General features: G+C 53.7%; 1 protein-coding gene across 4 annotated transcripts; it reads right to left on the reverse strand.

Annotated features, from left to right (window-relative positions):
• Positions 1-200: 200 nt before the first annotated feature.
• Positions 201-18475, reverse strand: SDCBP2 (syndecan binding protein 2). 4 transcript variants are annotated; one of them, XM_045445057.1, is made up of 9 exons: positions 18366-18475; positions 10452-10524; positions 9744-9798; positions 8952-9052; positions 4170-4328; positions 3407-3582; positions 3188-3329; positions 945-1036; positions 201-705 (listed from the first exon to the last, which is right to left on the reverse strand). In XM_045445057.1, the coding sequence occupies exons 2-9, from the start codon at positions 10503-10505 to the stop codon at positions 651-653; spliced, it is 834 nt and encodes a 277-aa protein (XP_045301013.1). In that variant the 5' UTR covers positions 10506-10524; positions 18366-18475; the 3' UTR covers positions 201-650. The 4 variants fall into 4 exon arrangements, with proteins under 4 accessions (XP_045301013.1, XP_045301011.1, XP_045301012.1 ...); XM_045445055.1 differs by having other exon boundaries at positions 3158-3329; positions 18366-18473; XM_045445056.1 differs by lacking the exon at positions 18366-18475 and adding an exon at positions 13710-14052 and having other exon boundaries at positions 3158-3329.
• Between the last annotated feature and the right edge of the window lie 8847 nt (positions 18476-27322).

Raw genomic sequence — 27322 nt, forward strand, 5'->3', positions numbered from 1 at the left:
CCCTCCTCCAGAGCCCCGCACCGCTCCCTGGCTCCAGTCACCCCTGCCTCGGCCCGCAGGCAGCACGTGACGGTGGCAGGCTCTCAGAGAACTGTGTGTCTTGAAAAAGCGGCGGTCTCACCACTGCTTAGAAGAAAACCAGGACTGGTGGGTCACGGGACCAAGGATTCTGGGATTTTCAATTACTTTTGAAGAAGGGCTTCTGTTTAAAATCAAATCTTTATTCAAAAGAAGTGTAGGATTAGGACTCTGGCCAGTTTGTGACACACGGCAAGTACAGGAAAAAGAAAAAATCCTCTCAAAGAATGTAGTTCTGTTCTCTCAAAACGTGGAACTGTGTCTCTGGTGGAGGCAAAAATCTTGCAAGGGCCCCAGCTGCAACTTTAAGAAGTGTTGCGCCGACCTGCCTACGTGTCCGGCATCTAAACCCGCACAGAGGATCCCCGCCTGTGGGCCTCAGTCCAGCTCAGAGTCGGAGGCTCAGCGGAGGCCCGAGGCCCGGTATCGGTGGCCGCCCCACGTGACCCTGCATGGAACACGCCCCCTCCAGACGCCCCCGCCCTCGGCAGCAGGCCCCTGGAACCCGGAGGACGCAGGACGCTGCTCTCCCCTGCAGGAGGGTGGGAGGGCTGTGCTGCCCTCCCCTGGCGTCAGGCATCTGGGATCGAGTGGTCCATGGTGTGGTGGAGCAGGGTCGGGGACAACCTAGATACAGCAACAATGACAGTCGCCCAAGCCGGCAGCACCTTCTCCTCCCCACTAGCCCATACATCCCCCACAGGGTCCTTCATTTCCATTTCTGAGACTTTCAAATCGCCAGAAGCCACCAGCCCCCTGGAAGGGAGGGCAGGGGAGGGCAGGCCGGGAGCTTTGAGGAGGCTGAGGAGGTTGGTGTGGCTGTGGGCAGGGGGGTGAGGGGGCAGGCAGGAGGGGGGCAGCCTTACTTTTTGACCATGTGCTCGTAGATCACGGTGGGGATGATGGTCAAGGTGACAACGCTCCCGGCCGTGGCCAGAATCTCTGTGACCTCTTTGTCCTGGGGAGGAGGTGAGTGAGCAGTCACCCCGGGGGCAGAGGAGGGGTCAGCGCGGCCCCAGCCGGAGGACCTGCTGCCTCTAGGTGAGACTCCCAGGCAGACACCCAGGACAGGCCCGGGCCTGAGCAAGAACGCAGGCCTGCTGACCTGAGGACCCCTGCCCACCCTCACCCTGAAGGCCAGTCCTGTGGGCCCAAACATACCAGGGTGTCAGCACTGCTCGTCTCCCCTCCCACCAGAGAGCTCCCAGAGCCCACATTTTCTATCCCATCTCCCTGACTCAGTCACACTCAGGTTCTGGCCCCAAAGCACAAGGAAAATTACCACGCGCGGGGACCATTAGGTGCACCCGTCCACCCAGTGGGCTCCTGGTGGCCAGCCAGCTGAGCCGAGCCCTCGCGGGACCTCTTCCTCTTACATCCAGTTGACCAGTAAAAAGAGAAAGGCCTACAGATACCATTCAGACCATGGAGAGAACAAGAAAGGACAAGCCTCCATGCAAAGCAGGCCAGATAGATCAAACTCTAAAGCTACAGCCACAGAAGAGCTTCGGCTCTTACTCTGAGACCGCTGACCTTTCACATACATCGAACCTGGCTGTGCGCTTAGTTGTCGCGGGACAAGTGGAGAAGACGTGTGAGATTGGATTGGTGACAGCCACAGGGTAGAACTAGATCAGCTTTGAGAAGCAAACCATCTCAAAAAGCATAGCGACCTAGGGCCCTTCAGGAAACAGACCCAGTCCTCGGAGCAACCAACACCATGGTCTGCCAGGATAACTAACAAGTTCATGACGATGCCTTGAGCCTCTGGCGAGGAAGAATTTGCCGCACATTTTAGACTGACTGTTCTCCAGAACAGTGAAGATGAAAGAACTGGAAGGCCTGGAAAGGAGTGGACCCGAGAGCAACGGCCACTTGCAATCCGTACTGGTGTAGTCCATTTTGGGGGCATAAGGCCTGACCCCCAAGGGAGGGGAGAATACGCAGTGGGGGGCATCTTAGACCCACATCAGGAAGAACTTCCTGGCCACAATGCTTATGAGCCAAGAGAGCAAGCCTCCAAAGAAGGGGGGAGACCGTCAAGCATGGTAAGCACATAAGGGACGGGATGGCCTGACGACGGCTCTTGACAGGGGCCAAGAACGGGCTGAAAAGCTTGTGCCCACTGTGGAGTGAGAAGCCGCTGCTCAGGCCACTTCTGCCGGGGGCGGGGGCTTGGGGAGGTTGGAGCTCTGGCCTCGGGTGAGGAAGGGACCCTCACTCTAAATCACACCTGCGACAGAACTGCTCTCGGTCCAGGTGCAGTGAGTCAGGATCAAACCGCTATTCAGGGTGACCTGTTCAAGCCACATGACTCACCATCTCTGTGGTCTGTTCCCTGAAGGTGCCCACCCCTCAGTCCGTGTCCACTAGACCCTAGACCCCTGCTCCTTCTTGCTTTTTAAAGTGATTTTTTTAGAGAGAGAAAGAGAGCACAAGTGGGGGAAGGGGGAGAGAGGGTGAGGGTGAGGGAGAGAGAGAGAGAGAGAGAGAGAGAGAGAACGAGAACGCATCCCAAGCAGGCTCCATCCTGCCAGTGCAGAGCCCAACCCGGGCTCAATCCCGCAAACCGTGAGATCATGACCTCAACCGAAATCAAGAGTCAGACACTTGACCGACAGAGGCAGCCAGGCACCCCTCCTTCTTGCTTTTTAAAGATGAAACTCACCACACACACACCCTCAAAAGATGAACAGAGGTCAGAGTGTATTTCCGAACAGTCATTTTCTAAAGCATTCCTATTACTGACCGTGAGCCACTGTGCAAGTAGAAGTGCCGAGGAGGGAGGTGCCCGCGCAAGCAGCTGCCCAGCCCGGCGTCCTGTCCTGCACGTGCCCTCTCGCCCCTCCTTCGGCCTCTCCTCTGGCCTCCACGTGGTAGTGACAATAGGAATATTTACTGAGCACTTAGCCCGTGCCTGGCACTGTGCTCGGAGCTCTACCTTCCTTGTCTTACTGAACCGTCGCAGCAACCTCAGGATGAGGAAACGGAGGCTCGGATGGGGCAGCAGCCTGCCCACAGACATAAGCCTCCCCTCCACCCGGCAACCTCCCAGCCCCCCCAGTCCCGTGTGGCCCACCTTCAGCCCGATGACGTTCTGCCCGTTCACCTCGCACACGGAGTGGTTGGTGAGGAGCCCGTTGCGGGCTGCGGAGCTCCCTCTGACCACAGAGACGACCTTTCCCTTCTTGATGACAAAGCCAACGTGGCCCGTGCTGTCCTTGTGCATGGTGACGGTCCGCTGGAACGGCCTGGCAGGCAGAGACAATGAGCTGCCTGGGACGTGGCTGGGGGCAGACAGAGAGGCTCCAGGAGCCAGGCCACTCACCTGTCCCGAACGACCATGACGATCTTCTCGGCCGATGCCCTCTTCAACACCCGGTGGGCTCTGTCTGTGCTCCAGCCGGCACAGTCACACCCGTCAATCTGCAGGATCTGATCTCCAAAGCGCAGCCCCACGAGAGACGCAGGGCTGTTGGCCTTCACCAGCTGCACAAAGAGCCCCTGGGGGAGGCGGGGCTCCATGGTCAGCTCCCCGGCCCAGTCTGTGCCCAGGTCCCTGTGCTGCTGTTCTCCTCCCGACCGCCTAGGAGCTACGGGGCACGGGGACCACAGCTCTGCGTGGGCAGGGCAGCAATTTTCCTGGGGAAACACTTTCCTGGGGAAGAAACGCTCCAGGCCACGTAGCCAGGGAGCAGCTTTCAACCCTGGCTGGAGGCTCTACCCCCAACCCCCGGACCGCATGGCTTCTTGTGATGGCATCGGCACCCCTGGCTTCCACTGTCTATAGACAGCTGCCTGGAAGCCAGATCCCTGTGATGGAGGGGAGGGAAGGAGGGAGGTTCTGAGCAGCAGGAGCCCAGGAGGGACAGGTGGAGGGTCCCTGCTGCTGGAACCCAGTGTCAGCCCTAGGGCCTTGCAGGATGGAGACTGAGAGGAAGAGCCTGGGCTTGGGGTTGGGTGCGCCTCGGCTCCCCTGCCTGCTCTGTACCTTCCTTACCGCGGACAGGGCCCCGCGCTGCCCCATCTTGGGCCGGTGGCTGATGCATTCGGGGATGCCCCCTTCTCTCCTGCCCAGCCCCCAGCCCTACCTGGTCGATGGCCCTTAGCCGCAGGCCCGTCTTGCCACGCTCGTCCTTGCACAGGTGGATCTCGCGCATTCCAGGCTTGATCTCTGCACGCCGCGCACCCTGGCTGTTCCCAGACACCGGTGCCACCAGTTGGCCCAGCAAGGGGCCAGAGCCCACCATCTGCACACACCAGGGTGGGGTCAGCCGGCCCCTGGGGCCTCGTAAGGATGGGGAAAGGAAGATGTAGTGGTCCCTGGGCCCTATCCTATCCCCAGACCACACTCCTCTGTGGGGGCCGCTAAGGGACATGGCTCCATGAAGCCACTAGGGGGCATCAAAGTCTACACCGCTGAAAAACAGCCAGGGAAATGAGAGACAGAGAGAGGATGAGTATACAGAAAGGGGACCCTCATTTTGCAAGGTACATTGGCATCAGGAGAGGACACCTTTAAAATCCACCTAAAAATAAAAGAAAACTTCACAGCAAATAGTGAGCAACTGGGGGTGGGGGGGAAGGCTCAATTTGGTTTTCGTCTTGAAAAAAATTTAAGCAAAAAGTATAAAAATGAACGCTTTCCCCCTAGGCCCAGAACCAGGCCGGATGCCCACTCTCACCACTACTGTTAAATACGGTACTCGAACAACTGGCCAGAAGAATAAGGCAAGAAAAGGAAATGAAGGCATACAGATTGGAAAAGAAATAAAATGGTCCCTATTTGCAAATGCTATGTTGGTCTACTAGGAAATTCCCAGGAATCTACAAATAAACTCCTAGAACTCATCACTGAGTTCAGAAAAGTCACAGGATACGAGATCAACACACAAAAATCAACTATATTTTTTATATACTAACAGTGAACGCATGGAAACTCAAATTAAAAGTTCAATACCGGGCTGCCTAGGTGGTTCAGTCGGTTGAGCGTCTAACTCTTGGTTTTGGCTCAGGTCATGATCTCACAGTTTCATGAGTTCGAGCCCCATATCAGGGCTTGGGTTTCTCTCTATCTCCCTCTCTCCCTGCCCCTCCCCCACTCATGCTGTCTCTCTCTCAAAATAAATAAAAACTTTTTAAAAAGTACAATACCAACTATAATCACTCAAAAAAAAAAAAAAAAACAGGAGCAGATCCAACAAAACATATGTAAGAACTGTATACCGAAAACAAAAACCAAGAAATGACTGATAAAACATATCAAAGCAGATCTAAATAAATGGAAAGGTATTTTCTATTCATGGATCAGAAGAACAAAAATATGAACCCTGACCTAAGCCTCACACCTTACACAAAAATTAACTCAAATTTAGATAGACCAGAAAGGCCTGATCAACGAAAGAAAAAAATCCATAAATTGAACATCATCAAAATTAAAAAACTTTTGTTCTGCTAGAGATCCTTTTAATAGCTTGAAAAGAGAAGCCACATTTGAGGGAAAATTGTTACAAACGACATGTCTGACGAAGGACTCTAGCATAAAGCGCTCTCCAAACTTGACTTAAACGAACAATCCATTGAGAAAAGTGAACGAAACCTACGAACAGCATTTTACTGAAAAGAATTTACGGCTTGTAAACAGCACAGGAAAAGATGTTGAGCATCACGAGCCATCAGGGAAATGCAAACTAAGACCGTGATGAGACATCACTGCACACCTGTCATAACAGCTAAAATTAGTGATGATGCTGGTGAGGAAGAGCCGGAGTGACACGTGTTGCTGGCAGGAAAATAAAATGGTACAGCCACTACGGTCACTCTCAAGATAGTTTAGAAGTTTCTTTTTAAAATGTAAACATGGGGCGCCTGGGTGGCTCAGTGGGTTAAGCGGCTGACTTTGGCTCAGGTCATGATCTCGCGGTCCGTGAGTTCGAGCCCCGCGTCGGGCTCTGTGCTGACAGCTCAGAGCCTGGAGCCTGTTTCAGGTTCTGTGTCTCCCTCTTTCTGACCCTACCCCATTCATGCTCTGTCTCTCTCTGTCTCAAAAATAAATAAACGTTAAAAAAAAATAAATTAAATAAATAAATAAATAAATAAATAAATAAATAAAAATGTAAACATGCACTTATAGGGGCGCCTGGGTGGCTCGGTCGGCTAAGCATCCAGCTTCGGCTCAGGTCATGATCTCACAGCTCGTGAGTTCTAAGCCTCGTGTCGGGCTCTGTGCTGACAGCTCAGAGCCTGGAACCTGCTTTGGATTCTGTGTCCCCCTCTCTCTCCACCCCACCCCTGCTTGTGCTCTGTTTCTGTCTTTCAAAACTGAATAAACAGTAAAAAAAAAAAATTTTTTTTTTAACGTAAACATGCACTTATCATACACCCTAGCAACTGCACTGCCGGACATTTATCCCAGAGAAATGAAAACGTATGTCTGCACAAAAAACTGTATACAAATACCCACGATAACTTAGTCTGTAATAGCCCCAAACTGGAAACCACTAAAATGACCCTCAATGGGTTAAACAAACCTCAGTACCTCCATACCGTGGAATACTACTCAGCAACAAAATGGGGTGAACTAGGGGAGGTGGGTGGGGGGCAGGGGTATAGGTGATGGGGACAAAGGAGTACACTTGTCGTGATGAGCACAGGGTGATGTATATGGAACTGCCTGCTGAATCACTGTACTGTATACCTGGAACTAATATCACGCTGTAAGTTAACTACACTGGAATTAAAATAAAATGAAATGAAATAAAAGCAAACAGGGGAGCCTGGGTGGCTCAGTCAGTTAAGCATCTGACTCTTGACTTCGGCTCAGGTCATGATCTCACAGATTTGTGAGATCAAGCCCCATGTGGGGCTCCATGCTAACAACTCAGAGCCTGCTTAGGATTCTCTCTCTCCCTCTCTCTCTCTCTCTCTCTGCCCCTCCTCTGCTCATACACACATACGTGGTCTCTCTCTCTCTCAAAATAAACAAACATTTTAAAAAATAAAAACAGGGGCGCCTGGGTGCTCAGTCGGTTAAGCATCCGACTTCGGCTCAGGTCATGATCTCATAGTTCATGGGTTCGAGCTCGGCATTGGGATCTGTGCTGACAGCTCGGAGCCTGGAGCCTGCTTCGGACTCTGTATCTCCCTCTCTCCTTCTGCCCCTCCCCTGCTTGTGCTCTTTGTCTCTCAAAAATAAATAAACATTAAAAAAATTAAAAGAAATAAAGAAATAAAAACAAATAAGTAAAATGGGATGAGCTATTAATACAGTCAATAACCTGGAAACATTTCAAGGGCATTATGCTGAGTGGAAGAAACCAGTCTGGAAAGGATTCCATTTATATAACATTCTGAAACAAAATTATCGAGGCAGAAAACAGACTAGTGGCAGCCAGGGATGAGGGATGGTGAGGGGGAGAAGGTGGGCATGATTATGAAGGGTCAGCCCAAGGGAGACCTTTGTGATGATGAAATAGTCTGTGCCTCGGCTGCACTGGTACTTACGTGAGTCTATCTATGCAGGTGATAACAGTGACATCCCACTGCAGACACTCACTGTAGCAACACAAAAGACCCCCTTTCTTTATCCTGTAGTTATGCAGCCACTTCCCACATAACCACTGGGAAAACTGGAGGGAGGGTACAATCTTCTGTACCCTTCTCTGTGCTATCTTTGTGACTTCCCATGAATCTATGATTATTTAAAGATACAAAGTTTTAGGGGCGCCTGGGTGGCTCAGTCGGTTGGGCGTCTGACTTCGGCTCAGGTCATGATCTCACAGTCTGTGAGTTCGAGCTCCACATCGGGCTCTGTGCTGACAGCTCGGAGCCTGGAGCCTGCTTCGGATTCTGTGTCTCCCCCTCTCTCTGCCCCTCCCCTGCTCATGCTCCGTCTCTCTCTGTCTCAAAAATAAATAAAGACATTAAAAAAAACATTTTTTAAATAAAAATAATAAAGATTAAATGTTTTAAAAAATTATAAAAATGAATTCATTTGTCATATTTTTATCAATATTTAGGTGAAACACACTCGTGTCCTAATTACTGGTAACAGAGAAGAATCAAATCAAAGGCTTCAAACTGAAGTTTATAGAACATGACTTTCCTTGCTTCATGTCTGTACTTCACAGCATGACTGTCAAGGGTCACTGGGCAGAAACACCCAGGTGTCACCAGTTTTGCTCAGGGCCCCACACGCCCTCATCCTTATGGGTTTTCTCCCATGAGGCCCTCATTCGCCAGTGGCTGTGTGTGTGGCCGCGGCGGTTCCCATCATGGTTCTGCCACTGACTTTCACCAGTTCGGGGATGGACGGCAGACAAGCACACTGACCAAGGCCCAAGGAGATGCTGGAGCTCCTTGGGAGGGGGTTTCAGTGAGGACTGAGTCTCTAAGTGAACCTATTTTCAGGAGTGAACATTTCTGTGTCAAGGTTTCTCTTGCTCCCTAAAACCATGGAGAGAAGGAATCAAGCAAGCATTATGGTTTAATTTGGGGACCAGAGCTGGGTGACCAGCTACTTGCCCCTCGGCTCTGCTGTCCATGCACCTGCTCTCAAGGCACAGGCAGCTCCTTCATTCGAAGCCTGCAGGCTTGGGCTGGGTTTAATGCCCTGCCCTCCCTTCTCATCCAGCGGGCTCAGGCCAGCAGCCTGAAGCCACAGGTCAAAGGGCAGGCAGTGGCCCTCCCGCACCCAGGTCTGCAGGAAACCCCACAGCACTTTTAACAATGGCTCAAAATGAAAAGTGCTATCAAGAAACAGAGCCACAGGCATGCTGGGGAAGAGGAGATTCCAGTCGGTTTGAATGCCAGACCAACAAGGAGGAAGAGTTGGGAGATTCTGTGCCGACATTAGGCAAGAGACAAATACCTACACTAGCACCTTCTGGAATCTGAAGCAGGTTCTGCTGGACTTCTTGGCTGGAGAGGGAAAGACCCATATAATTTTCCAATTCCGCCAGGCTTGGGTACAAAACTGACGGGAAAGGAAGGGAAGGAAGAGGAAAGGTGTTACTCAAGAGTGTGAGCTTGGCCACACCTGCCTGGCTCCCATGTGGTCACTCGTTTGTATTAAGAAACAGGGCCTGGGGATGCTTTTTACTTCCAAGAGTGCACAGAACACTTGCTGGTGATGTGGGTTCTCCCCTCAGAAGGGCTGAGGGGCAGGGGTCTCCCCAGGAGCAGCCTGGGACACAGAATCCCTCATAGATCACTTTGCTGTTCAACTCAATGGACTTCCTTTGGCACTAGCTGGACATCCGACGCAGGGGTGGTGCTGGGGCTGTGACACCCCAGCTTCTAGGAAATCCACAGGCTGTGGGGGCTGTGGGAGGCCGGTGTGGGACCCCAGGGCAGCTCCGGGGAAACCGCACGGTGGCCAGGAGGGAGAAGAGTGGGCCTGAAGTCAACTGAGCTGCTACAGGACCTAAATCACGACTTCCACCAACAACTCAAAGGACCACCACAAACATCTTGGTCTCCTCACTCGGCCACAGAAGGTAGCCCCAAATCAGGGGAGTTAGTGGCCTACGGGTCCCCCTCAAAGGGTTCTGGTGGGAGTAAATGTGCAGGAAGCCCACAGCACAGTGACAGACAAGAGGCAAGCGCCTGGAAGTGGCCACAAGAGGTCACTGTCAGTCAGGAACACCCCTGCCCCGCTCACTCACCTGAAGGCTGGGAGACTGGCAGGACGGGCATCCTGGGCGCAGCTCTGGCCTGGGCCTGGGGACAGGTGGGGAGCACTGGTCAGCTGTGGCCTGGGGCTCCCTGAGGCTGAGGGTCAGGGCATTGGTTATGCTGGTGGGCCTAAGGTGGGGTGTCCATGAACTTGGGAGGTATGTAGATGCGGTCTCTCTAGGTGTTCCTGTTTCTGGGGGAGGTTCTCCCCACAGCCTGTGACCCGCCAACTGTCAGGTCCCACGTACTACCTGGGACAGCCAGAACAACTGAGGCCCCTCCCAACCAAATTCTCAGTCAAGAAGTCCCAAATTCCCAAAACCCACTGGAACCACAGGTGGATAGAAAGAAGAGGAGCTTCTGTGGATGAGCTGGCAAAACGCCAGACCCCTGGGGTTTACTCTGGAAGCCTGTCTACAGTATGGAGTCTACCTGTACCCAATTGGAGGAAGCATTGGGACAGAGTGGGCACAAGAGAGGCCTGTCTGCTGCAGCTGCTTGGACTTTTCCATTCCTGCTGTAACTCCATTCCCTTAACCTCTGGACACCTGTCCACCAGCAGGCCCTACAGTGGCGACCTGCATGCCCAGGGGCCCTCAACACACAACGCCTTCCAAGACAAGCCTCCCTTACTTACCTTGGGGCAGTCACAAAGGCCCCATCAGGGGGCCTAGGCTAACACGCGCCCGGTAGCTTACCTGAATGGCTTGGTCCATCTTTAGGTCCTCCAGAGATGGGTACAGCGTGGACATGGCTGCTCCTTGGAACACTCTACAGGGCACAGAGGGTGAGGAGGGGTGACAGGAAGCATGGGCATCTACCTGTCATCCATGTGTACCACTCAGGACTCTCAGGATGAGAAAGATTATCGGGAAGGCATTGTCCCCGTTTTAGAGATGGGGGAGCTGAGTTTGAACCCAAGTCTGTTTTGTTCCCAAGCCCGTGATCGCCGCCCTTGCAAAATTCCAACCCACCATGTTCACCTGACTCTGGGCTATATTGGCCAGGAAGAGGAGGACTAGGGGCCAAGTCCTTCCCAGTCATGTCTCAAAGGTCAGGCGGGCTTATGAGGTCTGATCACTCAGGATCCAAGTTCAATCTGGCAGGTTCATAGCGAGTACCTTCTGCATACCTGGCCTTTGTTAGGGATGTGCACAACACCATCCCACAGCTACACAGAATTCAGTCCAGGGTTAAAGTAGGTGGGGTCTTAGTTACAACAGAAAGGCAACAGGGTCCTTGAGAATCCCTCCCCCACCCTCCACACCCCTCTTCATCTCTGGGTAGTTGAGCTCCTACTGTATACCACCCATTTCCAGCCTTGATCTTAGCCTGGGCTTCCACTCTTCTCCTTGTAAACCTCTGATCTCATGAAATGCAGTGTCTTGAGTTTTGCATTTAGGCAGTAGCCCAATTTGAATGTATGAAGTACTCTGCAAGGTCAAATAAAATCTGTTTGCATCTGGCCTGTGAGCTACCAGTTCCAACCTCTGGAGGAATCAGAAGTCCATGTGGGCCACTTCAGGGAACGTGGGCTAGATACTGAGAGCAGTGGGGAGCCACCAGGGGGCTTGAAGCAGGGGTAAGACATCCCAGGCTCATGCAGAAGGCCTATTGGCTGCTATGTGGAGAACAACCAGAGAGGAGGCAAGCCCCACCGCAGATGTTGTAGCCCCTGGGGAGAGGCGGGAAGGTGGGGAGGTCTGCACAACAGCCTGGGGCTTAGGGTTGGGATGTGGGAGAGAAGGGATTTGATGGCAAATTAGAAGGAATGGTGTGCCTGAAGGGTCAAGGCAGCAGGTGCAGAAGGAGAAGGAGCAGTGATGGATGAGGACGACCTTGGCCCCTGTGGGTCACTCAGGGAAGATGCCCAGAGGATTTGCACCTGGGCAGGCGGGACTGGTGTCCCATCACCCCTGGCACACAGCCCACTCAGTTCCTGTGACCACCCAGGCACCCCTTTACTGTGTACAGCTGTTCTGATGTCCTGATGACACCACCTTCCTAGGATGGACATGAAGACCAGGGGTCCCCAAATATGTTTCACTCACCTCTCAGTCTCGTTTTTTGTTTTTTCAAGTTTGAGCTAGTGTCGACCTTTTAAAGTCTGGGAAAATAAGATTCTTCACTTCTAATTTGTATTGAAAAAAAATCAAAACCAGCTGGCAACGCGAGAGCAGAGATCGTGCATGGCAACACCCAGTCCAGGCCGCATTGCAATCTCTGCCTCTTAGACGGGGCTGCCTGTGTATTCTTGGTTCCCAAAGTTTCCAGCTGGCAATTTACACTTCCTGCTTGGCTCCTGAAGGCAGGCTGCTCCAGACCCTTGCCCTAGTCTAGTCTTTGGAGCAGAAATGATACCCTCAAAAGGAACAGGGATTGTCCCAGGGGGAGAGGGAGACTGGCTCTGAACCCCTTTAGACCCACTGGGGGAACAGACCCCTTTGTCTGTGGCCTTCCCCTGCACACACTCGGGGAGGTTTTTATCTTGGGACAGTCCTCAGCAGGTACCATCTGTCAAAAACAAGTCACTGTTTCCAGGATCATGCATGAAGAGCAGATATGAAAGTAAGAGGCCAACCCTGCCCTGCTTTTTCTAACACTGAAGCAGCACAGCAGTTATATTTTTAGCAGCTGCCCTCTGGGAGAGCAGAACTGGAGATCCACTTCCTGGAAGTCACCCCCAGGCCAGGACCACACAACACTTTCTCTGCGTCTGGGACCTTCGCCACTGCCCCCTTCTGCGAGCCCCACCTCAGTTTTGGGCTCTGGGCAGAACCGAGAAGCAGCTATTCCCCCAACTTTTAACAGCTTATGATACAGCGGGGAATGGCTCCTAGCCAGCAAATAGGCTGGGTCTCATTCAATCATCCCTCTATCCACTGACAGCATTTGGGTATCTACGGCGTGCCGGGGACCCTGGGCCTGTTTTAGTCGTCCTGGTCCCTCTGCTTGGCACACTACCCTTTCCTATGTGGTGGTCTTTAAAGGCTTAGCTCCAATGCTGTTTCTTAGGTTGTCTTTTTCAGGCCATCGGACCACCTGCTAGTTGGCTGGGTCTCCATGTGTTCCTAACCCTGACCTGTGCTGCCTCTATCATCAAGCTATTTATCATATTACACGATTAACATCTGGGTATTTTCTCATACTAGACCCCGCCTCACGAGGGCAGGGGCTGTGTCTGTTCACCACACTGTGCCTCCCCACCACACATGCATGGTGGCAAAAACTGTTATTTGAATAACTCAGTGGTTTTCCAAGAACAGATTGGAAATTTGTGTGGGGATTTGGGGTGTCACAAGACTGAGGGGACACTAATAACATTTAAGACACAACGAGCAGACACCTGGACCTCTTGTAAGGCACAGAATGGTTCACCATAAAAAACTGTCCTCCATTCTGCGCAATTTTCCCAGTGTCCTTCCAAACCTTCATGTGGGCAAAAAAGCCTGCTTGCAACCTATCTTATATACAGATACGATGAGTTTTGGCGTGCCCGAGTGGCTCAGTTGGTTAGGTTGACCGACTCTTGATTTCGGCTCAGGTCATGATCTCAGGGTTTGTGAGTTCAAGCCCCACATCAGGCTTTACGCTGACAGTGCAGAGCCTGCTTGGGATTCTCTCTCTCTCCCTCTCTCTCTCTGCCCTTCCCCCACTTGCTGTCTCAAAAATAAAAACTTAAAAAAAAAAATACAGGGAGTTTTTCCTGGTTTTAATATGCAATATGTTATCCAGAAATGCATATACCAGGCTAATCAAGGGAGGTCGTACTCTGTTTTGTTCACCATTTTGGAAAATCAGTGTCAGTCCTTCTCACCACCGGTGAGTCACCAGAACACGCCCATGTGTGTCTGCACTGTGGCTGTCATCCGAATTATACATTTGTATACAAGTATCTAGCCTTTGACTCGAGAAGTCAAATACAAACTGTCGGCAAAATTCAAGTCCAAACTTACTCATTTTACGTTAGGCACAAACATCACCTGGTGTAATCCAGTTCCAGCCTTTACAAAGTGAGGTGCATAGTCTTTCACTATAAATTACTTTCACTGCCCGTGTGTCGCCTTTATAACAAATACAGGGCATCATACTGATTTTTTTCACCCCCGGGGAACCACCGTTGCGGACGAATCCGCCTCCTCTCTCAGACTCAATTTCCCCAACTTCCGCAGGTAGGCACAAACTCCACGCACTGGGGACCGGTGAAGGCCCCGCTGGTCGCGAGGGGCTGTTCTTCACCCCAGCCTCAGTTTCCCAATCTGTCACACCGCTCAAACATCTCCAAACTACTCCCACGCGGCCGCACCATTCGCTTCAAACCGGGCTGGAAGCGACGTCTCGCGGCCGCTGTGAGCTACCGCGCCTGCGCAGAGACCCCGCCAGGCCGCGAGGGCTCGCTGCGGCATCTAGAACGCATGCGCCTCACCCACCCAGGCCCGCGCGCCGCTCGCGATGGCTCCCAGATTGCCCCGCGGTAGCGGGGTGGAAAATGGCGGCCTCCTGTCTCTGCGCGGGTGGTAAGCTGGCTGGGTTGCTAGAATCCAGCCGGCCTCTCGCCTTATCCAGGTGCTCATGGCTGGCGCCAGCACCCACAAAAAGAAATCAGGTCAAGCTGCAGAGGAAGGGATGGGAAGGCTCGATCGGACCCCTTGACCCCTCTTTACTGGACTGGAGGCTGCGCGGCTCAAATCGAGCTTTAAAAGGAGCGCGCGTACCCCCACGCCGCTGACCCCAGAGGGCCATTCACGGCCTCCAGAGGAGGGAGGAGGCGGTTGATCCGTTTCCTGCTGAGAAGATTCTGTTCTAAGGCAGCTGTGGGAGGGGAGAAGGGTAAAGACACTCCTGCGCTCCCCACTCCTCGCTGCCTGTTGCTGGAGAAGAAGGTCCCTCTTGTTTGCTAAGGCTGCCGAAGCAGTTCTCGAGTATTTCCTACCTGTTGTGACATCGTCGGCCCTCCCACTCTTTCTCTCGCCGTTTATTTGTTTTGTTTTTTCCTTGCCTGGCGCTGACTTCTGACCAGGTGCTTAGCTGCAGGTGTCCCCCCACCCCTACGCAGATTCACCCTGGGATCCCACCCGATAGTGGCTGAGTGAGCCCCGCTACCCAGGATAGGGGTTTGTGCTTGGCCGGGCAGATCACTTCCCACAGCCGAATTGGACCCACTGCTTCTTATAAGGGATTCGGGCAGTTTGGCTTATGGGATGCAGGACAAAAGGCTAAGGCAACCAGGAAAGCCCGATGGTTTGGGATGAATGACGAATAGGTGAATATGAGATTCTGTGGTCTAGAGAAGAGAGGTTTGCCTAATTCTGTGCGTGTGGGGGGATTTGGGGGAAAGCTTAGAATTGAGGGAACAGAAAGTTTAGAATTGAAGTTCACCAGAGGAACAAGGGGGAGGGAGAAGGCATGAATGGCATTCAAGACAGGGAACAGCACCTGAGAAGGCATGGAGGCATGAACTAGCAGAGTGAGTTTTAGTATCAGAAGGCAGTCTGGAATGAATGAAATGCAGGGTGAGTGTGGAAAGTGAGGAGGTGTGACGGCAGGCGATACCAAGAGTCAGGTCATGGAGATGTGAATTCCATGTTGAAATTTAGAGATTTATCCTGAGGGCAGGAGTTGGGTATGGCTCCCAAGCGCAGAAGCTGAGGTGAACTCACACCAGATTTCTGGCTCAGGCCATGAGGTGGATTTGGTAGCCGGCTGTAGAGGGCAGCAAAGCTAGGAAAAAATGAGGTAGTAAAGATCTGGAAGGCAGCTGGACCCTTAGGCCTGGGCCTCCCTATCCCTGGAGTAGCACACTCCACTTCCACCCCCTTGAACCAACTTCCTGCCTCCCTCCCTGCCCTCTTTCCTCCCTCCCTCCTGGATTGGATTTGTGCTGTGCTGTATTTGCCTATCTCCCTCCCCAGTGCCTGGCACACAGCAGGCATCCAGCTACTGTTTCTTAAAGGAATGGAAAAGACAGAGGGGGAAGAGAAAGCCAAAAAAAGTCCTTTGAAGAGAAACCCTGGGCCTAGAAAGGGAAGAAAAAAAAAACAAAAACAACAACAAACCAGTGCCCTGATGAGGTAGATTGAAAGGCTGCCTCCTACGATCTGACAGGGCTCAGTTCAGTACCGGCTTCCTGCAATTAATTGGCTCCTCTGAAAGGAAAATAACCCATCTCTCTCAAAGGAATTTTCCTTCCCCCTGCACTTCACAGAATTTCCATCCCTGAGTTTCTGTGCTTTTTTTGGATATAAGCAATACCACCACCCACAACAGTCCAGCAGTCAGGTCCTTGGAGATCAAGAGGGCTGACAAGGGCGTCAGCTTCCATCTTTGGACTTTGGGATGAGAACACTCCTTTGGCACACCTTGTTCCAACCAGCTGAAACTACAGGACTCCTACTTGTTCCTGTGGACAGCTCATCCACCCTTCAGAAGACAGTGTGTGCGGGAGGGAAGCGTGGGTTAGTGTCAGAGGAATAGCTCCGAGAAGGCCAGATTAGCCCAGGGATGTGGGGAGTTAGAAGGGAAGAGGCTGTTGCTAGGCCACCAGCAGGTACCCTCCTCCCCCTCAGGGCTGTACCGCATGCTGGAGAAAAGCTGTGAACGTCTACAGGGAATGCAGGTGCTCCCGAATGCAGGCCCCGGAGAGGCAGAGCCGGAGCAAATCCTGGGAGGCAGGCAGGCAGGACTGGATTCGGACTGCTGCCTCTCGATGGTGCAAATAAGCACGGACAAGTCCCTTTTGAGTGTCCTTTTGTGATACAGGTAACAGGGTGACTTGCATCACAGAGTTGTCGTGGGGACGTAAAGATCCTTAAAAAGAGGGGCGCCTGGGTGGCTCAGTCAGTTAAGCGTCTGACTTCGGCTCAGGTCATGATCTCGCTGTCCTTGAGTTCGAGCCCCGCGTCGGGCTCTGTGCTGACAGCTCAGAGCCTGGAGCCTGCTTTGGATTCTGTGTCTCCCTCTCTCTCTCTGCCCCTCCCCTGCTTGCGCTCTGTCTCTCAAGAATAAATAAATGTTAAAAAAAAAAAAATTAAAGATCCTTAAAAAGAGAGATCTGTATAGAGTGCAACTTGGCACGTAAAGGGCATGCAGTCATCATTAGCTATTCATTCAGGACTTTTACTGAGTAGCTACGTCCTTGGGCTGTTTTAGGTACTGAGGCAGGGAGCAAAAGGAAAATCTGTCCTTGAGGAGGGTTTCTTTCTAGCTGGATAAGTGTGTTTGCTGTGGTAGGAAGTGATGGGGAGAAAGATAAAGCAGGATGGAGGGTGGAGTGTCCAGAAGGGCCTCACTGCCAGGTGGGGGTGACAAGTGACTTGTGTAAAAGCCTAAAGGGGTAGGGAAGAGCAGGAAGAGTGACGAGGTGGAGGGCGTGGCCACTGTGGCAGCGGCCCTGAGGTGGGCATGCCTGTTGTTTCGAGGTCATCTGGCTGGTGAGACTGGAGTCCGTCGTTCGGAGGGGGAGCAGTGATGAAGAGGTCACAGGAGGAGTGAGCAGGCCAGTTGCCCAGGATTTGGCATTTACTCTGCTGAGATGGGAGCCACTGGAAAAACGTTGAGCAGCAGAGGGACATGGTCCAACTTAAATTTTAATAGGCACCCCTCTTGACGTTTGGAGAACAGACCAGAGGGGCAGGGGTGGACGCAGGGAGCCCCGGTAAACAGCGATGGTGCTGTCAGAATCGTTACTGGTTTGGAAATCAACATTTTTAGACAAAGAAAAACTAGGTAAAAAAAAAAGAATTGTTGGGGCGCCTGGGTGGCGCAGTTGGTTAAGCGTCCGACTTCAGCCAGGTCACAATCTCGCGGTCCGTGAGTTCGAGCCCCGCGTCAGGCTCTGGGCTGATGGCTCGGAGCCTGGAGCCTGTTTCCGATTCTTTGTCTCCCTCTCTCTCTGCCCCTCCCCCATTCATGCTCTGTCTCTCTCTGTCCCAAAAATAAATAAACGTTGAAAAAAAAAAAAAAATTAAAAAAAAAAAAAAAAAAAAAAGAATTGTTTTAGTTTGGGCCGCCCCAGGTAACGAGCCAGTGTGGCAGCCTCGTCTGAAGCACCATTTTCTGAGACTGTGCTGTGCGGAGGGCACAGACTCTCCCCTCACGGCCATGAGCTCATTCAGTTCTCCCGACGGTGTGGGGGGTGGGGGGTTCCCAGTCTCCACAGGAAGAAACCAGTTCTGAGAAGGTCAGGCCACTGGCCCAGCTTCCCAGCAGCTTTTTTCTTGCCGTGGTAGGGAAGTTGCTAGAAACCGCTTCAGACAGAGAAACAAGTAACAGAAACCGAGGCCTGCACTCCCAGTGCCTTGTGGAAACCCACTCTTTGCCTGGCCTTCCAAAAGCGCACTTCAAGGAACAGAGTCGGGGGGGGGGGGGGATCCCATCTCTCGAACACTGGCACAGGCCGTCAGAAGGAGCCCGCAGCCCTCACGGTGTCTGGATAAAGATCACTGGGCCCTCGAACTGACCCAGGGCTGGGGTCAGAGAAGGAGACGCCAATTCACACTGTGCTCCCAGAGGGAGGCACCTTGAAAGGAAGCTGCCTGGGAACCCAGGAGGGTCAGGATAGCAGGAGAGCAAGCCTGACTCGGTCCCAGTCAGTACGGGCCCCCCGCTCTTACCTGCCGGCCAGATGCTGCCGAACGTCCTTTTCCGGCTACTGCCAAGAGTCTGTTCCCCTCCCTGGAGGGTGGTGGCCCTTGTCCCAGCCAGGTTCTGGCTCTGGGAAGGGTGGTGCCTTCCCCGCCCCCTGTCAGCTGACTCAGCCGGGTGGACCCAGGTAAGAGCCCCATGAGCCTGTGAACCAGGCAGGTCACAAGGCCCAGAGCACGGCTTGGGCCTTAGTGCAGATGTGGAGGCGGGGTCAGGGGCACACAGCTGCTGTTGGGAGGGGTAGGAACCAAGACTTCTGGGCCTTGAGGAAATCGGAATCGGATTGGACGTCCCGTCCTGCTGAACATGAGGACGGTTTGATGGGTATCCGGGGTCTTAAAAAATGGCCATAAGTTGTGACCCAGCGTTTCCCCTCTAGGAATGTGTTATAATAAACTAGGCATTGAGGTCCCATCACCACACTGCTTTATCACAGGGAAATCCGGAAATCCCAAATGCCCATCCCTGGGGTCTGGTTAAACACATCCATGCTTTCAGAAGCTCACAAAGCTGTTAATGTCATTTAAGGGAAGACAGCAAGGAAATGTTCCTGAAACACTGGCAAGATATTGAAAAATCAATGTGATTCTGATCTTGTGTTTGGTTTTCGGGGTTTTTTTTTTTTGTTTTTGTTTTTTTTTTAAAAAGCGGATATGCGTTGCCAACAGTCTGGGAGGACATGTACTAAAATGCTAGAAAGTCTGGATGGCGGGGTATGTGTTCCAAGGTGCTGAGGGTGGGGTGGGTTTGCTTTTAAAGTTAGTTTTTGCTTTGAATGCTCATGATTTTTGTAAGGCGGGGAGCAAATTAAGTTTGTTTTTAGAAAAGTATTTAGGGACGCCTGGGTGGCTCAATCAGTTAAGCCTCCAACTTCAGCTCAGGTCATGATCTCATGGTTCACAGGTTCGAGCCCTGCGTCAGGCTCTGTGCTGGCAGCTCAGAGCCTGGAACCTGCTTCGGATTCTGTGTCTCCCTCTCTCTCTGCCCCTCTCTCGCTCACGCTCTGTCTCTGTCAAAACTGAATAAACATAAAGAAAAACATTTTTAAACAATAAATAAGCTTTTCAAAATAATAAAAATAAAAAGGAATTTAGATAGGTTGTCTCCAGAAAGAGCAACAAAAGCCGTGTGCTGGGGTGGGAGGGGATTTTTTCTAGTACACTCTTTGGTACCTCTTAAATTTGGAAAGATCCGACTGTATTACCTGTCCCCCCAAACAGTCAAATAAAATCACATAGCAAAGTGGGAGGAAATTAACTCAGGTCCTGTTGGTTTGGTTGGACACAGGTGCCTGTCACATTTGGTGCCTGGAGAGGGCCTGGGGACCTGCGTGCTGGGCAGTCCCGTGAGGAATGACGCAGGGCACCCACCCAGGGTGGGGTGAGTATCGAGACCGCTCACAGGACAGGCAGGCTCACGTCACAGTCCCCATGACGGGCCTGGGCAGAGCTGCACTAGCCTTGGGCGTCCGTCACATCCTGACTGGGGACCCAGCTGGTGTTCAGCCCCACGGAGGAGACACTGCCAGCCTCTGGGGGGCTTACAGCCAAGAGTCCTACGCAGGAAACGGAACAGGAACCGGAGCAAGAAAGGCAGTTGCCACTGATCGAGCACTTACTGCCCCCTGCATTTTAAAGGCATCATCTCAATGGCTCCTATCCTCCCTGCTAAGGAGGTGTGACAGGCAAAGTGCCTCTCAAGTTACACAGCTGGAAAATGGCTCCAAGGTCATGTTTTCTCTTCAGTGAGACAAATGCCACTTGAAGCTGAGGCGTGGACATACCTGAGGGCTGAGCCATATGGGTCTGAAGCAATAAGCCATGGGGGATGGACCAGGCCAGGTCTTCAAGGCCAAAGAAAAGTAGGAAATAGCGAGTCTAAATGAACCACGTGACCGCCCCCCCAACACACACACACACACACACACACACACACACACATCTCAGTTCACTCGGTCACAGTCTGAAAGGGTCTTTGAGAGGAAGCCAACCCAGAGGGTAAGAGACTTGCCTGTGGTCACACAGCACGTCAGCACAGAGCTGGGGCAAGAACTCGGGTCCCCTCACCCCCACCTGCGTGCAGGGGCTTCGTTCCGCTCCGCGGTGTTCTGGCCATCCCCCTTTCCCACGTCTCCCCGCATCCAGCTACCCAGGAGGATCTCTCGGGGTCATGCCCCTGCCCACAGTCTTCAGTGGCTCCCTACCAAAGGGTCAAGACTGAACTCCCAGACCGGACATGGGGCCTCCACAGCCTGTCCTGTTACTGCCTTTTCAGGCGGAATCTCCCCCCACCCCCCCCCCCGCCCCCCGTCTCACGTGCACTTCACAGGTCTGTACCTGTGCCTGCCTGCTACTTCTGGAACACCTCCCCTGCCCCACCAGACCACTCCTCTTCCAGGAGGGCACCCTGGTCACCCGCATCCGTGGGGCCTTCCCAGCCTCTGAGCTCCGGGTCAGACTCTTCCTGTGTACATCAGGCTGCCAGTTGAACCCAAAGCTCCCTGAGGACAGGGCCTAGTTACTAGATCTATAGCGGCTGTTTTCAGGATAAAAACGGGAACTTGTGCTTCGGCCAGGATACAGTTCTGCTGTTACACTTGCGTGTGAACAATCTTCAAAAGTCTAAGACACGGGTATCCCAATATGCAGCTGTACGCTCAGAAACCCCCCAACAGCGCCCTGCCGGCCGTTCCCGCGGAGCCTAGACGTCGCAGACAGCCACTGCCACCTGGATTTAGCCTATGGGGTGAAACCTCTGTGCCGTCTGGAATGGGCACTCCGGGAGGGCAGGGGCCCGGCCTGTGGGGCTCTTGTCCCTAGGGCCCAGCACTGTGCCTGGCGCACGGTAGGCTCTTTGAAGTGTTTGCCGAACGAACGAACGAATGCCCCTCCATCAGTTACAAACGCAGTGGCTCACCCTTATTTAGCAGATGGGCTGCCTTGGGGCATCTGATCCGAGGCCCAGATCTGTGACGTTGAGCACGTAATACACTTGTCTCAGCTTCTGTTTCCACATCTACCGATAGAAGTAGCGGTACCTGCTTTACAGGCTCATCCTGAGGGTTAGATGTTGCCTAAGACCCAGCTTGCTCCGCACATGTTAAGTTTCTGACTTCCTCGTGGAATCGGTCTGGCTGTAAGTTACCGGAACCCAAGTCATGTGGCTCAAGTGAAAAGGCAGGTGCTCTCTCTTCCTGGAAGAAGGAGGAATGGCTACTGAGCAGACAGAAGCACCAGCTGTGGGCCCCTACCCTCTGCGTGGACTCCGGATGGCGGGGCCCCGCCGCTGCAGCCACGCCACTGAATGCTGGCGGCCAGAGCTGTCTGTGGAGCTCTTCTGCATGTTGGGCATCTCCGATTCTTCCCAGCGGCCCCCAGATGTAGAGAGCGAAGTACCTTGCCCAGGGCCACACAGCCTGAGTGGTAAGGCCAGACCTTGGCTGTGACCTGAACAAAGCTGCCTGGTCTCAGAGTCTCCCATTCCTGCGCAACTGGCCATAGATGTTCGAGGTGGTAGCTGGCGGCCCTAGGGAGTCAGAGGCCCAGAAGATGAACCCTGCAGAAACTCCCTGCATCCTTTCTGGAACAGAAGTCCAAGTTGGACTCTGCCTGAGAAGGTTACTGTAGGAGCTTCTGGTGAGAGTGAAACCAATGTCAGGGGCCCCACTACTGTGTTGGCTCAGCCACATGGGCCCTCACCACCCTCCATGCTGCTTCCCCAGAGCAGTGGCCCCCGCCACCGGCAGCACAGACCTCTAGGGGGGGACGTGTGTTAAAAATACAGATCCCGGGGGCCCCTTCAGCCTCGCCACATCCAACTCTGGGAGTGGGGTCCACGAATCTGCCTTTGACTCCCCTCTCAGGTGATTCTGACATGAATTACATGAACGCTACCCTCTGCCACGTCTTCCTGACCCAGTTTCTTCTCAGTCCCATGCCAACAACATGCTGGGTGCGGGGCTTCCCTTCCCCGACCTCCTCTGACCCCCCAAATCTATCAAAAAGCGACCTCCGGAGTGTTGTAACAGGAAAGGAAACTAAGGCTCAGGGGTAGGCCGTGGAGCCGGGGTCACGCCGTCGGGAAGTCACAGAATGGGGATTGGAACCCAGAACCAGCATGCTTTCCCCTTGTGAATGTGTATCCTTAAAGGTGCTAGTGCCAACCCTAGATCTGGGCCTGGGTCTCCTCTTGGGATTTCCCAGCAAAAGCTGGGTTTGCTCCAGCCAGGCTCTGGCTGGAGGCACAGAGAGAGCAACCAAACACACAAGGAGCTTGGGGTAAGGGAAGGCCAGCAATTCAGGGAAGAGCCTCAAAAGGGAGGGTCAGTACTTGGGCGCGGGGAGCAGAGCCAGCGGGGGTTTGTGGTTGCGGTCAGCAGCGACCGGCCGCGGGTTACTTAAGCAGGAAAGGAACTTACCGAACACCACTGGGGAGCCAACGGGCTAGAAGAGTCAGAGGGCCCAGCTTGGAGTTCTCATGGCTTCAGCCCCCTGCGTGGGGCACTGACCGGGCAGCCCATCCCGCTGACACCCAGCCGTGGTCAGTCCCTGCAGACCTCTGTCCCTGATGACTCCAGAAACTGGACGGAGGCACCACCAGAATGGGCCTATGTGCCCCTGCCTCCTTGGGTCACAGATTCCTCCAAAGGTCTGTGCAGGGGACTGTGGCTGGTCGCACCTGGGTCATGTGCCCAGGCCCTCACCGCAAAGCATGCTGGTACACTGGGGCTCCTCTATTGGAAGCATCATTAGGTGGGGGACTCATCTGATACGGGAAGGGGCTTTGAAAACAGGGCAGCCAATAAAAATGACAGGTGTCCACTAAGACCAGGGGTGGGGCTGACCCACCAGTCATTGAGGGCTTCTGTGCACCAGCCACTGCATTAAGTGGTTCACATCCATTACTTTATTTTTTTTTTTCAACGTTTATTTATTTTTGGGACAGAGGGAGACAGAGCATGAACGGGGGAGGGGCAGAGAGAGAGGGAGACACAGAATCGGAAACAGGCTCCAGGCTCTGAGCCATCAGCCCAGAGCCTGACGCGGGGCTCGAACTCACGGACCGCGAGATCGTGACCTGGCTGAAGTCGGACGCTTAACCGACTGCGCCACCCAGGCGCCCCTCACATCCATTACTTTAATCCCTGTCTACAGGAATAATGCCCGGTTTACACATGAGAAACCTCAGGCTCGTGCGAGTGGCGGGTCACACTATTGACCCCAAGTCCATCAGACACGTGGCCAGGGCTCCTGACCACCCACGCATGTGTCATTGCCTTGTGCCTCCTGGGACTGAGACTAGCCCACAAAGCCCGACTGCACGCTTGCCTGACCCCTGCCTCCAGCCTGCCTCCTCGCACAGAGGAGGATGATCCCCCAGCACTCTGGGAGGGGCGTGGGGCTGGTATTATTGCCCCATTTTATAGACGGGAAACCTGTTTACAGTTGGGGTGCTTATCTGGCTCACGGTGGAGTCAGTGCAGAGCTGGGGTCTCTCCCCACTGGGCAGCTCTCTCTGCCTCACATCCTGGCTGCCCTTCTGCAGGCTGCATGGAAACCCAGGTGGGCAAACCACCCCCTACAACGAATGTTTGCCTGGCAGAGCAGTAGCCCTGGGGATGGCTGTGGGGTGGAGGTCTGGGGGACTGGGGCAGAAATGAAGGTGAAGAAAGTTCTAGAAGGCATGTTCAGAGCCCCACTCCCCGGGCTGTCCAGTTGCTCTCCTTCATGGCTGGAGAAAATGATCCCAGACCCCTCAACCTGCCCAGAGATCCCTCTTGTCAAGGCCCTTCTGTGACGTACCTGATACCGTGGGCCTTCTCTAGCTGGGCCCCAAACCACGTGAGACATGTGGCGCACCTTCCCGGGGAGTCCGTTTTTATAGGATGTTTTGTGAAGCATTCATCCTATGCCATGTCTCCCTGCCCTTCACAATTCTCACGCTCACTGCGTATGACCTACACTGTCCAGGACGGCGGCCAGTGCTGCTGACACGACAGCTACAGTCCAGACGGCAGGAGGGAGGGGGCGGGACAAGAACGACACCTCCCGCTGGGTCAGCTTCCTACAGGAAGCCCACCTGGAAGCAGACCTCAACTTACTTAGGCAAGAATCTAGACGCACAGCCACACAGCTGCATGCGGATCTGGGAATGGAGTCCGCGGGCTGGGCACGCTGCCAGGTAACACTGGGGTTCTGTTATGAAGGAAAAGGGGGAAAAGGGGGAACCATATTGGGTGGGCAGCGATCCGTCTCAGCCGCTCATGCCCAACATGCTAAGATCCAACAAAGGGCCAGCCCAGTGTCACCCCGGTCCCTGCCGGTCCTGGGGCACCACGTAGAGTCGGTTTGGGCATTTGGTATTCTAGACCCACGCCAGACCTCCTCTCTCAGGCCTGTGAGCCCCAGGAGGCAGTATTCGTCTCCTCGATCACCCCAGAGCCAGCTATCAGGCAAACAGAGACCACCCATACAGCTCAGAGCCCCCCAAAATCATTCAAACTAGCCAATCCTAAACTGTCCCCTTGCCTTGTCTTGCCTTTCCCACGGAAACCCCAATAAATGCCATGGCCCAAGCCACACCCCCTCCTGTCTTCTGCCTCCCGCCTACCCTGGTGTATTTCCACGAGGTCCTGCATGGCCTGTGTGCCTCCTGCCTCCTGTCTCTAGGACCTGGGAGTGTTAGAAACTCCTCTGGGGCGCCTGGCTGGCTCAGTCGGGAGAGCGTGCGACTCTTGATCTTGGGGTTGTGAGTTCGAGCCCCACACGGTGTAGAGATTACTTAAAAAATAATACTAATAAATAACAAGTCTCCTCTGTGTTCTCACCAGACTGACCATCTCGTGAAAGAACACAAAACAGGTCTTTAAGGACAGAATGCCCCCCACACCGTTTCTCACTTCCACTTTGGTTTTGCTTTCTGGAGATTTCTGCCAGTCTCGGTAGGCTGGGTCACACTGCACTAACAAACAGCCGCACATCCTAGTGGCTCCTAACGTGCACATGACATGTCCATATAGGGCTGGAGGGCTCTCAACCGCTTCCCATTCCAGGGCCCAGGGCAATGGAGCAGCCACCATCTCAAAAGCTGTCAGTAGTCACGGGGTCTCCACCTGGCAATAATGTCCCACCCTGAGGTGACAGATGTCACTTTTCACGCTTCCTTGGCCATGGCTAGTCACATGACCCCACCTAATCTCAGGGGACAGAAAGGCATAGTCCCACCACATGCATGAAGGGCAGAGCATGGGAAGGAGTATGGAGAATGACATTAACAAGGACCTCAGGCCTCCGTCTGGGGTGTCTGCCAGGCAGCTGTGACCACCAGAGCTCGGGCAGGGGGAGCAGCTGTGCCCTGGAGGGCGGCACACAGCCCAGCTGAACCTACCTAGGGCGAGAGGGAGCTGGAGAGAAGGAAAGACGCAACATTCCAGAGCCCGGGGCTGTGGTGCCTGACAGTCCTACCTTCCAGTTCCAGCCACTTCTGCAAAAATCGGAACAGCATTTCCCAAAAGGTGGAATTTTAGTGAAGATCACATGGGGATATGTGCCTTTATACTCCCAGCGGCTGTCCCTGGAAGGTGATACTTTTTTGGTGGAAGAACTTTTTGCCCTACTAAGCCCTTTGATGAATTAGGGTAAATGTGAGAACAGAAGCTCGGCTGAGAGTGGCTTGGGGGGGAGGCGTTATGGGGGGCAGTTACAAAAGCACAATATATTCCTAAGATTTCTTTGGGAGTGACTTTATTTGGGACGGCTTTGAAAGGGTTGATGGCGACTATGGGGGTATCCAAGCAACCCCCGCTGCCCCCATAGAAACTGGGAACAGATCAACTGTTCGGTGTAACAGAGAGGGTTTAGGGGTTTCTGTGGCAGTCCACAAGACCAGGGGGCAGATAGAAAAGGGAGCAGGGGGAAGGAAGGCAGCAAGAGGGTACTCTAGGAACAGGTTTTGAAAGCCCCAATTCCTTCTCATTCCTTAAATCCCGAGTAAACTTCCTCTGTTGACGGGTGGCTCACTCCTGCACCATCAGCACTGAAAGCCATCCTGTGGCCACAGAAGCCCCTCTGCCTCCTGGGGCCGGGGGGTGGGGAGAACCCATATCAAAAGCCAGCCGTGGTCCTGCCCAGTGCAGAGGGACAATCCTGAGGCTGGGGTTCCCCTTTGGAAGACTCAAATCGCCTTCCGAGCAGAGAAACGGGGCAGAGGGCAGCAGAAAGAGGCATCTCAAGATCAGGTGTTATCTGCTGAATCTGTGTGGGCATAACAATTTTGCAGAAAAGATAAACTGAGCCCAGGGGATCAAACTACTTTCCTGTGGTGCCCCAGGCAGCCAGCGGGGCAGCCAGGGTGAGGGGCCACACCTGTCCTCCAGTGCCATTAGAGGAGGGAGGCTGGGACTCAGAGAGGGAAGGCCTTGCTCAAGGTCACACAGCAATTCAGCAGCAGAGCCAGGATGCAAGGACTCCAGATCCTGGTCTCTGCCGGCTGCCAGCCTGGGAAAGCTGCCCAGCCCTTTCACCCACTTTTTGCCTTGTGCCGGGGAGAGGTTGAGCGGGGTTAGCAGAGGCAGGATATTCTGAGAAATTCACTCAGGCCCAGACACCAGGAGCTGCATCGGTCCCCCTTGCACCCCGGCGGGCGGGCGAGCAGCATTCTCAAAGTCCCCGCGAGCAAGACAGTATCTGAGGACAGACGTGCTCAAGGTGGGGAGCCAGGCCAGGTGCCCGCCCGGTGCACCCGCGATCTCACTTAACCCGCGGGCAGCCCTGGAGGGTAGGCTTCTCCGCTGTTTTCCGGGTGGCCAGAGACGCTGGGCCGGGTAGGACTGAGGCCCCAGGACTCGCAGTCCAGTGCTCTGTCCCCGGGCGCTGGCGGCGGGAGGGGCTTGGCGGAGCGCCCAGAACGGCGCGGGGAGGGCGCCCGG

Source organism: Leopardus geoffroyi, chromosome A3 (assembly GCF_018350155.1).
Source record: "Leopardus geoffroyi isolate Oge1 chromosome A3, O.geoffroyi_Oge1_pat1.0, whole genome shotgun sequence".
Lineage (NCBI taxonomy): Eukaryota > Metazoa > Chordata > Mammalia > Carnivora > Felidae > Leopardus > Leopardus geoffroyi.

What these genes read in the sequence shown, in the direction of transcription:
- SDCBP2 (XM_045445055.1), bottom strand. Translation starts at nt 10,505, where the DNA reads ATGTCCACGCTGTACCCATCTCTGGAGGACCTAAAGATGGACCAAGCC. An exon ending in AGATGGACCAAGCCATTCAG is followed by an intron (nt 9,799 to 10,451) that starts GTAAGCTACCGG and finishes ACCTGTCCCCAG; the next exon opens with GCCCAGGCCAGAGCTGCGCC. An exon ending in AGATTCCAGAAGGTGCTAGT is followed by an intron (nt 4,329 to 8,951) that starts GTAGGTATTTGT and finishes TGGTGTGTGCAG; the next exon opens with ATGGTGGGCTCTGGCCCCTT.